General features: G+C 41.3%; 1 protein-coding gene across 1 annotated transcript in view; it reads right to left on the bottom strand.

Moving 5' to 3' along the window:
- ACAD10 (acyl-CoA dehydrogenase family member 10) overlaps positions 1-13506 on the bottom strand; it is a 52205-nt gene that overhangs the window by 21017 nt on the left and 17682 nt on the right. Inside the window, 4 exon segments of the mRNA XM_064272220.1 lie at positions 235-385; positions 4728-4909; positions 6570-6638; positions 12683-12824. Coding sequence (XP_064128290.1) covers positions 235-385; positions 4728-4909; positions 6570-6638; positions 12683-12824 — 544 coding nt within the window.

The following is a 13506-nucleotide window of genomic DNA, read 5'->3' as shown; positions in this document are numbered from 1 at the left end:
TAAGATGCACTGACACAGTGGTTCCAACAATGGGCTCAAATAGCAACAACTGTGAGGATGGCACAGGACCAGACAGTGTTTCGTTCTGTTGTACACAGGGTCGGTATGAGTTGGAACCAACTTGGTGGCACCTAACAACAACAAATTGGACCAAGACCAACTGCCTAATTCTCCCTTCAAATACCCTTCCAGCCATTTTCATACGTAAGCCCTACCTCCTTGAGGCATGTCTACCTGAAGTCCCCATGCACCACTGTGGTCCTCTGCTCCTCAGGAAGATGGAGCGGCAGCCACTCGATGAGCCTCTCCATTGCTGGGATGGTGCTGGTCTCCGAGGCGCGGTACTGCTTGATGCAGGTGCTCACCTGGCACGAAATATAGCCCCCTGTAGGAAAGAGGATGAGAATACAAGGAACTGATCTAGATGCATCTATGACACCTGGCTTGGTCTCTTAAAAAACTCATGAAAAGAAAAGGTAGGGGGAGTGGTCCCGACTCCTTGATTAGATTCTGGTTTTGGGGGAAAAGACTTACAAAAGCTATCTGGGAAATAAGTGGGGAAATCTGAAGCCTCTGAGGGTTTTGAAAATTCACCAGTGCAGTACAGCCATGTGTAACGCCCTGTGGCGTGCAGCATCTTCTATGAGAGTGCTTCCTATGGCTGGGGAACTTTCCACATCAGGGTCTTGCTGCCCCAAAACACCAGCTGTTTTGTCTTAGCTGGAACAGTGTGGGCTCAGCATTGTACCCAGCTGCACGACATCGAAGCCTGATCTGTGGCCTCCCAGAGAGCCTTAGAGCTTCCTAACAGCTGTTAACAAATTCCATTTCAGCTAAAGAACAGTGGTTGGCTAAAAGCATAGACTCTAGAGCCCACTGCCTGGGTCTGAAGCACAGCTCTGCCATTCTCTGGCTGTGTGATGTCACACAGGCTATTTAACTTCTCTGTGCCTCAGCATCCTCATCTATGAAATGGTCTTCACAGAGTTGTTGGGAGGATAAAATATGTCAAGCCCTTGGAACTGTTCCTGGCATGTAGGAAGTTCTTGGGGCGGATTACCCAGTAAACAAGGTAGCACGGGCTTACTTGTGCTAACTTCTTGCTTACCTTGCTCACTGGGTAATCTGTCCCTGTCAGGGATAGTACATTTGAAAAGAGGCTTTGACTCTGTAGGAAAGTACTGTGGGGTTGGGAGAGAGACAGATGCCGGCCATACCTAGAAGCAAAATCTTTGACGTGGTCAAAAAATGTGACATTGTTCACTACAGATGATCTGGTAAGCAAGGTATGTACCATGCTTACTTTGCCTACCGGATAACCTGCCCCTGGAAGTTTTACATGTTTGCTATTGTTATTCTCTACCACAAGTCTGTCAGTTTCGGCATTTCTCAAGCTGAAAGAACAGAAGAAAAAATTCAAGCCTCAAGTTGCAATACTGAAGGATTCTAGAGGGAAAATATTATATGATGCAAAAAAAAAAAAAAAAAACCATTGCCGTCTAGTCGATTCTGACTCATAGCGACCCTATAGGACAGAGTAGAACTGCCCCATAGAGTTTGCAAGAAGCACCTGGCAGATCTGAACTGCCAACCCTTTGGTTAGCAGCCATAGCACTTAACCACTACGCCACCAGGGTTTCCATTAAATGATGCAGGAATCTAAATGATGCATGAAGCTTCAAAAGAAGATAGAAGGAATATAGAGAGTCACTCTACCAAAAAGAATTGGTTAAGCTCAGCCATTTCAGGAGGTACCATATGACCAAGAACCAATGGTTCTGAAAGAAGTCTAAGCTGCACTGAAGGCACTGGCAAAAAACAAGGTTCCAGGAATTGATGGAATATCAACTGAGATGTTTCAATAAATGGATGCAGCACTGAAAGCAATCACTTGTCTATGCCAAGAAATTTGGAAGACAGCTACCTGGCCAACTAACTGGAAGAGATTCATATTTGTACCCATTCCAAAGAAAGGTGATCCAAGAGAATACGGAAATTATTGAACAATGTCATTAATATCCCACACAAGTAAAACTTTGCTGAAGATCATTCAAAAGCGGTTATAACAATACATCAACAGGGAACTGCCAGAAATTCAAGTCAGATTCAGAAGAGGACATGGAACAAGAGATATTATTGCTAACATCAGATGGATCTTGGCTGAAAGCAGAGAATACCAGAAAGATGTTTACCTGTGTTTTATTGGCTATGAAAAGGCATTTGACTATGTGAATCATAGCAAATTATGGATAACGTTTCAAAGGGTGGGAATTCCAGAACACTTCAATGTGCTCATGAGGAACCTGTACTTAGACTAAGAGGCAGTTGTTCAAACAGAACAAGAGATACTGTGTGGTTTAAAGTCAGGAAAGATGTGCATCAGGTTATATCCTTTCACCATACCTATTCAATCTGTATGCTGAGCAAATAATCCGAGAAGCTGGACTATATGAAGACAAACGGGGCATCAGGATTGAAGGAAGACTCATTAACGACCTGTGATATGCAGATGACACAACCTTGCTTGCAGAAATTCAAGAGGACTTGAAGCACTTACTGACGAAGAACAAAGTCCACAGCCTTCGGTATGGATTACACCTCAACATAAAGAAAACAAAAATCCTCACAGCTGAACCAATAAGCAATATTACGATAAATGAAGAAAAGGTTGCAGTTGTCAAGTATTTCATTTTGCTTGGATCCACAACCAGTGCCCACGGAAGTAGCAGTCAAGAAATCAGACTACACATTGCATTGGGCAAATCTGCTGCAAGAGATCTCTTAAAAGTGTTAAAAAGCAAAGATGTCACTTTAAGGACTAATGTGTGCCTGACCCAAGCCATGGTGTTTTCAATCACCTCATATCCATGCGAAAACTGGATGATGAATAAGGAAGACCAAAGAAGAATTGACACCTTTGAATTACGGTGTTGGTGAAGAATATTGAATATACCATGGACTGCCAGAAGAATTAACAAATCTGTCTTGAAAGAAGTACAGCCAGAATGCTCATTAGAAGCAAGGATGGTGAGACTTTGTCTCACATACCTTGGACATGTTATCAGGAAGGACCAGTCACTGGAGAAGGACATGATAGTTGCTAAAACAGAGGGTCAGCGAAAAAGAGGAAGACCCTCAATGAGATGGATTGACAGAGTGGCTGCAACAGCTGGCTCAAACATAGCAATGATTGTGAGGATGGCACAGGACCAGGCAGTGTATCATTCTGTTGTACATAGGGTCGCTATGAGTCGGAATCTACTCGATGGCACCTGACAACAACATTGTTATGCTGTTATTTACTAAGAAACCTGAGAGAGAGCACAGCTAAGGGATTTGCAAGTTACATCTGGGAATGTAAAGTGGAAAGAGTTCTGGAGTCAGCCTTGCTCACAGTCAAGCTCTGCCAACTAATTTAACCTCTCTGAGCCTCCACTGCTTCATCCATACAATGAGGGTATTAATTCCTATATTTTGTAGGGTTGTGTGAAGACTAAATGAAGTTCGTGTATAATGTGCCAAGTACAGTGCTGGACCAGAGGCTGCTTACCATCACTATTATCAATATCCAACCCCATGTTGGGTCGCTGGCTCTGAGCCGCACCTGCACCCTCATCTGAGAGAAAACTGCTCCCCAGACACTGAACGGTTTGAGACAAGGACCGAGCGACCAAGCTCCCTCTGTGGAGTTCACTGTGCTCCCGGAGCAGCCAGTCACCAGCCCTTTGGAAGATCCAGCTGGGCCATGAGATGTGGAGATCACAATCCACAGGAACTGAACCCAAATCAGTTCAAACCTCCAGTGTTCAGGAATTACAGGAAACAGAAGATAGTAAATGAAGCCATAAGAAAATGACTAGACCCATCTATGACAACTGGCTTGGTCTCTTAAAAAACTCACGAAAGGAAAAGGTAGGGGGAGTGTTCTTGATTCCTTAGATTGGATTCTAGTTTTGGGGGGAAAAAACAGACTTATAAAAGATATTTTAGAAATAACAGGAGAAATCTGAATATACATGGGGTGTTAGAGATTCAGGGAAAATGGTTAATTTTCTTGGATGTGATGATGGTATGGGAGAATGTCCTTATTTTTAGAAATGCACACTTAAGTATTTAGGAGTGGACTGTCACGGTGTCTACAACTTAATTAATTGTACAAATATATATAAAGATGATAGATAAGAAGTAATATGGCAAAAGTTAGCAACTGTTAAAATCCCTACTGGCTTGTGATTGGTTTAGAACTAGGTCCATGACCCATACTGGGCCAGGGATTTTCACTTTGGCCCAGAGCTGATAATCTGGTAGGATATAAGCCTGGAGCTGGTGGTGGCAACCTTGTCAGCTAGTGAGAAGGATGTGATTGAGAAGAAAACCAGAAGAGAAGGAAGCCAAGCTGAGAGGCAGAAACTAATGCCTAGCATTGTCTGAGCCCCTAGATGCTGTGTCCAATGTCAGCACAATACTCGGACTTTCCAGTTACAGGTGCCAATAAATTTCTTTTGCAAGTTTAGCCAGCTTAGATTGGGTTTCTGCAATTTGCAACTTTAAGAGTCATGGGGCGTTACCGACGTCAGGCTTTAGATAAGAAGGAGTGGGAAGACAGCAAGCCTGCTAGGCTGGAACAAAGTATCTGCAACGATTGTTCATTTGGGGGATACAAACCCTAAAAGCAGCACCACTAGTGAGGAAACAAGCAGCATGGGAGACGGGCGGCTTCTTCTCACCTTGCTTCCCGTAGTCTTCTAGGCCCGCAGCCCTGAGGTCCACACTGTGAATTTGTGCCAAGGCTCTGTTCATGGCAGTGTATACGGCCTGCCTCTGGCTGGGCTCCAAGCCTGGCAGAGAGGGGTCTTTGTAGATGAGGCCTGGGCAGTACTCCATCAAATAGAACGGGGTGCCGATGATACTGGGGGGACACAGACAGGGCATTTCAGGGGACTGAGTCTTAATGTGGCAGGCTATTAGTGATGGCACTGCTCTGTGTAACCGTACCTGTGTGCTTGGTCTGTGCATTGGTGGCGGAGGTCAGACCCAGAGTTCTGGCCATTTCCTTTTTCCTTTGCACATATGCACGGGGCATGCACACCACCTCTCCCCAGTCAATACACACACCCCTGTCTATACTTCTTTGCCTCTCTCTTCCCCTGGTCCATTCACAGACGTCATCAGAATGGGTTTAAATGCAGTAATACAGGAAAGCAGCATGGTGGAGAGCAGGGGCTTTGGAGTCACACAGAACCAGGTTCAAATCCCACCTCTGGCCCTAACTGGCAGTGTGATCACGGGCAACTTACTAAACCTCTCTGAGATTTGTTTTTTAATCTGTAAAGTGTACCTCTTTCAAAGGGCAGTTGTCAGAATTAAGGGAGTGATGATATATGGAGTGTCTGGCATACTGCCTGCTTTTAATAACCCAGGCCCAGTGCCGTCGAGTCGGTTACTAAATATCCCTTCTTGTTATCAATGTTATTTTTATCATTATTTGGTGGTATGAATGGCACATGTATTACTCTATAGTATTAAGGTGACCTACAGAAATGTCTTTAATCTTTTAGTTTTTACTAGGAATTGGTTTAGTGTTCTTAAAAATGTTTTGAAAATTCTACTATTATAGTGTTCATCCTAACTTGAAAAAACTGTTACAAAAGATGTTCTTGATACAGTTTAGGAAATTCAGACATGGGCTAGAAATGAAATATTATAGAATTATTGTTAATTATAATAATGATGCTGTGGTTATGATAGGAAGTGTCTTAATTCTTAGGAGAATTGCCTGATGCCTGCAACTTACAAATGGTTCAGCTGAAAAAATAACTATACACATACACGTGTATGTGTGCGTACCAAAACCAAATAAAGGATATATATATAAAGGAGCCCTGGTGGCGCAGTGGTTAAGCGCTTGGCTGCTAACCAAAAGGTTGGTGGTTCAAACCCACCAGCCCTCCTTGGAAACCCTGTGGTGCTGTTCTACCCTGTCCTATAGCGTTGCTTTGAGTCGGAAGTGACTTGATGGCAACAGTTTTTTTTTATATATATATCACACACACATACACATATATATATATATACATACACACACATATATCTAGATGAGAACAAATGGATATTCTTTATACTATTATTTCTTCTTTCAACCTTTCTGTGTATTTCAAAATTTTCGTAATTATAAAGTTGAGGAAAAAGAGACACTCAAAAAGCATGTTACAAAGCAGTTTAAAAAAAAAAGTTTAGGAAGGCCACAAGAAAAAAATCAACAAAAACACAATAAAAATTTAAAACTAGTAAAACTAAATGGATGTGTATTTTTAGACTATAAATCTACATATAAATGTAAAAAATCTTTCCTGCCAATTTTCACAAAACAGGCATTATGTTTCAGGATAACTCAGAGATCTGTTTCAGATCTTAAACTTCCTGGGGGAGGTTGTGATAAGGTGTCTTTTCTCTCCTGCCCACATTTCCTTTGTTTTTACTTTAGCAAACTGGAATATGAGTTAGTATGTGGGATTTTCCCTCCTGTGCCTTGACTGTACAATGGGAAAATAGATAAATGTGAATATTACCTTGAGTCTTCACAGAGGTCAAGGACTTTGGGGACAGGCACTCCAGCCTTGGCAAGGGCTTTCATGATCCTGCCAGAACAAATGAAAATGATCTCAACTGCTGGCTGAACTGATGAGACGTTCTTGAAATTTTTTTCTGATTTAGGAATTAGTACATGCAGAAATTAAAATGGAATTCTAAAAAATATTCAGGTGACCCAAAAGAAGGCAAGAAAGGAGGAAAAACAACAACAACAAAAGATGGACAAATACCAGAATTGTAGACCTAAATCCAGACATGTCAATAATTCCGTTACATTTCATAGACTAAACACTCCAGTTAAAAGACACCATCGGACTGGATAAAAAAGCAAGACCTGGCTATATGCTGCCTACAGGAGAAAAGCACTAAATGTAAAAACACAGAGAGACTAAAAAGAAGGGAACAGGGAGTACCATGCAACCAATAAGCCTAAGATCACTCCTATGACTAAAGCGCTATCAAGTAAAGAAGATTTCAAGTCAAGGAGCATTACCAGAGACAAAGAGGGATATTTCAAAATGATATAAGTTAATTCATCAGGGAGACATAACAATCACAAATATGTATGACCCTAATAATAGAACTTCAAAATACATGAGATAAAAATTATCAGAATTAAAGAAAGAGATGAACAAGTCCACAATCATAATTGAGGTTTTAATACCCTTTCTCATAACTCATAGAACTAGACAAAAAAATCTTAAACACATAGATCTAAACAATGCTACCAACCAACTTGACCTAATCAACATTTTCAAACACTTACCCAGCAACTGCAAAATACATATTCTCTTCAAGTGCACACAGTGTGCTCACCAAGACAAGTCATATGCTGGCCCATAAACTAAGTCTCAGTAAATTTCCAAGTATTTCTGTTTTACAGATTGTCCTCAGATGTCAAGGGAATTAAACTCGAAATCATTAATATATGATGTCCAGAAAAAACTTAAATATTTGGAAACATACTTCTATATAATCCATGAGTCGAAGAAGAAATCACAACGGAAACTAGAAAATTTTTCAGATTGAATAATAATGACAATATAACATGTCAAAATTTGTGAGATGCAGCTAAAGAAATTCTTAGAGAGAAATTTATGGCTTTAAAGGCTAATACTAGAAAATAAGGAAGATTTAAAATCAACGACTTGAGGATATACCTTAAGGTAAAAATAGATAAACCCAGAAAATTGAAGGGAATAAAGAATAGAAATCAATGAAACAGAAAACAAACAACAGAAAAAGTTAACAAAATCAAACACTGGTTCTTTGAAAAGATCAACACAGTTGATAAACCCCTAGCTAGACTAAAGAGAAAGAGAACCCACGAACACAAATTATCAGTCAATAATAGGAAGGGATATCACTACAGATCCTACTTACATTAAAAGAATAAGGGAATGTTATTAAATATTATGAGCAATAAGCTTGACAGCTTGGATGGGCAAATTTTCAATGACTAATTTCTTGAAAATTACAACTTACCAAAACTAATACAAGAGATGAAATAAAATATCTGCATAATCTCATATCTATTAAAGAAATGCCACCATATGTCTGTCAGTTTGTCATACTGTCGTGGCTTGTGTGTTGCTGTGATACTGGAAGCTTTGCCACTGGTATTTCAAATACCAGAGGGTCACCCAGGGGGGACAGGTTTCAGCAGAGCTTCCAGATTAAGACAGACTAGGAAGAACCTGGCAGTCTACTTCTGAAGGACTGGCCAGATGAATAGCCATGAAACACTGCCTGATATAGTGCCAGAAGATGAGCCCCTCAGCTTGGAAGGCACTCAAAATATGACTGGAGAAGAGTTGCCTCCTCAAAGTAGAGTCAACCTTAATGACATGGATGGAGTCAGGCTTTTGGGACCTTCATTTGCTGATGTAGCACAACTCAAAATGAGAAGAAACAGCTGTAAACATCCATTAATAATTGGAATGTGGAATGTATTAAGTATGAATCTAGGAAAACTGGAAGTCATCAAAAATGAAATGGAACTCATAAAGGCTGATATCCTAGGCATTAGTGAGCTGAAATGGACTGGTTTTGGCCATTCCGAATTAGATAATCATATGGTCTACTATCCCAGGAATGAGAAATTGAAAAGGATGGCATCGCATTCATTGTCAAAAAGAACATTTCAAGATCTATCCTGAAGTACAACGCTGTCAGTGATAGAATAATACCCATATGCCTACAAGGAAGACCAGTTAATACAACTATTATTCAAATTTATGCACCAACTGCTAAGGCCAAAGATGAAGAAATTGAAGAATTTTACCAACTTCTGCAGTCTGTAATTGATAAAACATGCAGTCAAGACACATTGATAATTACTGGCAACTGGAACGCAAAAGTTGAAAACAAAGAAGGATTGGTAGTTGGAAAATATGGCCTTGGTGACAGAAGTGATGCCAGGTATCACAAGATAGACTTTTGCAAGACCAATGACCTATTCTTCGCAAATACTTTTTTCAACAACATGAACAGCGATTACACATATGGACCTCCCCAGATGGAATACACAGGAATCAAATCAATTATATGTGTGGAAAGAGATGATTGAAAAGCTCAATATCATCAGAATAAGGCCAGGGGCTGATTGTGGAACAGACCATCAGTTGCTCATTTGCAAGCTGAAGTTAAAGACAATTAGAACAAGTCCACAAGAGCCAAAGTACGACGTTGGGTATATCCCACCTGAATTTAGAGACCATCTCAAGAATAGGTTTGCATTGAACACCAGAATGACTGAAGACCAGAAGAGTTGTGGATGACATCAAGGATATCTTATGTGAAGAAAGCAAGAGGTCATTAAAAAGACAGGAAAGAAGGAAAAGACCAAAATGGATGTCAAGTGAGACTCTGAAACTTGCTATTGAATGTAGAGTAGCCAAAATGAATGGAACAAATGATGAAGCAAAAGAGCTGAACAGAAGATTTCAAAGGGCGGCTCGAGAAGAAAAAGTAAAGTATTATAATAAAATGTACAAAGACCTACTTAGAAAATCAAAAAGGGAAGAACACACTGGGCATTTCTCAAGCTAAAAGAACTGAAGAAAGAATTCAAGCTTCGAGTTGCAATACTGAAGGATTCTATAGGCAAAATACTGAATGATACAGGAAACATCAAAAGAAGATGGAAGGAATACACAGTCACTGTACCAAAAAGAACTGGTCAACGTTCAGCCATTTCAGGAGGTAGCATGTAATCAAGAACCAATGGTATTGAAGGAAGGAGTCCAAGCTGCACTGAAGACACTGGTGAAAAACAAGGCTCCAGGAATTGACAGAATGCCAATTGAGATGTTTCAACAAATGCATGCTGCTCTGGAGGTACTTACTCATCTACTGAAATTTGGGAGACAGCTACCTGGCCAACCAACTGGAAGAGATTCGTGTTTGTACACATTCCAAAGAAAGGTAATCCAACAGACTGTGGCAATTATTGAACAATATCATTAATATCAGACACAAGTAAAATTTTGCTGAAGATCATACGGTTGCAGCAGTACATCAACAGGGAACGGCCAGAAGTTCAAGCCAGATTTAGAAGAGGACGTGGAATGAGAGATATCATTGCTGACGTCATATGGATTTTGGCTGAAAGCAGAGATTACCAGAAAGATATTTTATCGACTATGCAAAGGCATTCGACTGTGTGAATCATAACAAATTATGGATAAAATTGCGAAGAATGGGAATTCTAGAACACTTCACTGTGCTCGTGAGGAACCTGTATATAGACCAAGAGGCAGTCATTCAAACAGAACAAGGGGATACTGCATAGTTTAAAGTCAAGAAAGGTGTGCATCAGGGTTGTATCCTTTCACCATACTTATTCAATCATATGCTGAGCAAATAATTTGAGAAGCTAGACTATAGAAGAAGAACAAGAACGGGGCATCAGGATTAGAGGAAGACTCATTAGCAACCTGCATTATGCAGATCACACCACCTTATTTGCAGAAAGTGAAGAGGACTTGAAGCACTTACTGATGAAGATCAAAGACCACAGCCTTCAGTATGGGTTACGCCTCAACATAAAGAAAACAAAAATCCTCACAACAGGACCAATAAGCAACATCATAATAAATGGAGAAAAGATTGAAGTTGTCAAGGATTTCATTTTATTTGGATCCACAATCAATGCTCATAGAAGCAGTAGTCAAATCAGACAACACGTCACATTGGGCAAATCTGCTGCAAAAGACTTCTTTAAAGTGTTAAAAAAGCAACGATGTCACTTTGAGGACTAAGGTGCACCTGACCCAAGCCATGGTGTTTCCAATTGCCTCATGTGCGTGTGAAAACTGGGCAATGAATAAAGAGGACCAAAGAAGTATTGATGCCTTTGAATTGTGCTGTTGCTGAAGAATATTGAATATACCATGGACTGGCAGAAGAACAAACAAATCTGTCTCCAAAGGAGTACAGCCAGAATGCTCATTAGAAGAGAGGATGGCGAGACTTCATCTCACATACCGTGGACATGTTATCAGGAGGGACCAGTCCCTGGAGAAGGACATCGTGCTTGGTAAAGTAGAGGATCAGTGAAAAAGAGGAAGACTCTCAACAAGATGGACTGACACAGTGGCTGCAACAATGGGTTCAAGCATTAACAACAATTGTGAAGATGGCACAGGATCAGGCAGTGTTTCATTCTGTTGTACATAGGGTCGCTATGAGTTGGAACTGACTCGACTGCGCCTCTCAACAACAATTAAAGAAACTGAATTCATAAGCACAAAAACTTCTCCCAAGGAAAACTCCAGGCTCAGATGGTTTTACTGGTGAATTCTATCAAACATTTAAGGGGGAAAAATTAATGAAAAAATAACTACCCATGGGCCAGAGTCTTACTACCCGTAATTGGCTACTGTTATTGCCTGTCTGTGTCCTTTCCCCTCTTCATGTTCTGATAGTAACATCTTGACTTTCCTTTGAAAAACAGCCCTCCTCCACTGTCAGTCCACATGGTTTAAATGAGGTTAACTCAATCCCAGCTCTAAGGATGAACACAAGACCCAGGTATGTGACCAGTCTGAATAGTGCATCCTCCTGGCCACAGCGATGGGTTCATTTCCCTATTATTGTACCTTTAGGGTGGTCCCAATTTGTTATTATTATAAACTATGCTGTGGTGAGCATGTTAACGCATGATGCTTTTTTTCCCTATTTAGAGTTATTTTTTTTAAGGTTGGTAACCCAGAAATGGAATTACTAGGTCTAAAGGTATGTATATGTTGAGGCTTTTAATAAGTTATGTCCTACTGTCTTCCAGAACAGTTGTTCAAATTTACGTTTGGCATTTTTATAAGCCACGTTATGTTTCATTTTCAAATGCACATTCAATGCCTCTACTAAAATGGAAATTCTGTGCATTCCTGGGTTTTATGAATGTCATTTAATATTCCAGAACTCCTCAGTATTTTTGGAAGTAGTTAGAGAGAGTTTACAAACAGAGTGGTGGCTTTACATTTTTAAGGTCTCTAATATTTAAAAAAAAAAAAAAAAATTTTTTTTTTTTTAAGATTTAACCTTTTGTTTAGCAGCCAAGCACTTTTCATCAATAGCTGGCTAATATATTGATTTTAAGACTAAAGTGTATCTCAATTTTGACTTTTTCACCTAGAGGTTCCAAAAAAGTCTAGTCTAGTCCATAGAAAGGAGAAAAACTTCTGAACAAAATTAGGTCACATGTTCTTATGGGAAATAACTCTGAGAGTCATCAGTGTATTTTTTAATGTTTTGAGGCATTTTTATGGAGTGCTAACTTGTCCACTCAGAAGCACTAGTAGCACAGTGGTTAAGTGCTCAGCTGCTGGCTGCTAACTAAAAGGTCAGTAGTTCAAATCCCCCAGCCGCTCTGTGGGAGAGAGATGTGGCGGTCTGCTTCCGTAAAGATTACAGCCTTGGAAACACTATGCGGCAGTTCTACTCTGTCCTGTAGGGCCACTGTAAGTTGAAATTGACTCAATGGCAACAGATTTGATTTTTTTTGGTTTCAGCTGTCTGCTCAGGTGCTGAGGTTGTTACTGGGGATGCCAGGTGGGCACTGAGTTTGTTCCCAGCCCTAAGAACTTACCTGAATTCCCTTTCTATGGCATGGGCCAAAGGAAGGAGTTTCCCTGGGGGTTTCTTCCTCAGAACCAGCTGGTGGTTGGCCAGCCTGATGTAGTAAGTCAGGTTTGACTGTCCATGATTGAACTGGAGGAGTTCCAGTGGACCTGCAAGTTTGGAAATGAAACTAAAAGCAGACCTGGAGGACAGAGCCGGGCAGACATCCCTTCTTTCTAACGAGTGCTGCTGCACTGGGGATGCAGAATGTCCCAATGTGGGATGCGCTAGAAGAAGAAAGAGCTCCTCTTCCCTGGGTACCAGAGTGGCTGAGTCCTGGGCACCCGGCCCCATCTCAGGCCAAGTCACAGCTGCTGCAGTGCAGCTGAGGCCACGCGATTGACACCACAGCAGGTCCTCACTGTGGGCGGGTGTCTAATTCTGTCCTCCTTGCCAACTCCTGCTCTGCGAAGAAAAGCTTTTCAGTTGTGTGTATCAACCACGAGCTCAGCTATGGCAACCCATCCTGCCCAATGGAATGCTTTAAGCGGAGGATGAAAAGTGCCCTTGTCCGCCCCTGAGCCCATGCGCGGCCAGGCCCGCCTGGCACTGACGTGACAGCTGAAAGGAGCTACGCAGGGGCCCCCCTTGGGAGCCAACGCTGCTTTCATGAGAGGCGATTCCCCACCCCACTCAGCTGAGTTCAGTGGCTCCCTGGCAGAAATATCCTGGCTGCTGCAGACTCAACTAACCCTCTGCTTCACTCCAAGACTGGACTCTGGACACAGATGTCTTTAACTTAGTCAGAAGGGCAGGAGAGCAGTGAGGGTTTGTAGAGTTGGTCCACCTCCA

This window comes from Loxodonta africana, chromosome 19 (genome assembly GCF_030014295.1).
Source record: "Loxodonta africana isolate mLoxAfr1 chromosome 19, mLoxAfr1.hap2, whole genome shotgun sequence".
Classification (NCBI taxonomy): domain Eukaryota; kingdom Metazoa; phylum Chordata; class Mammalia; order Proboscidea; family Elephantidae; genus Loxodonta; species Loxodonta africana.
This window is presented reverse-complemented; position numbering and strand designations above follow the sequence as displayed.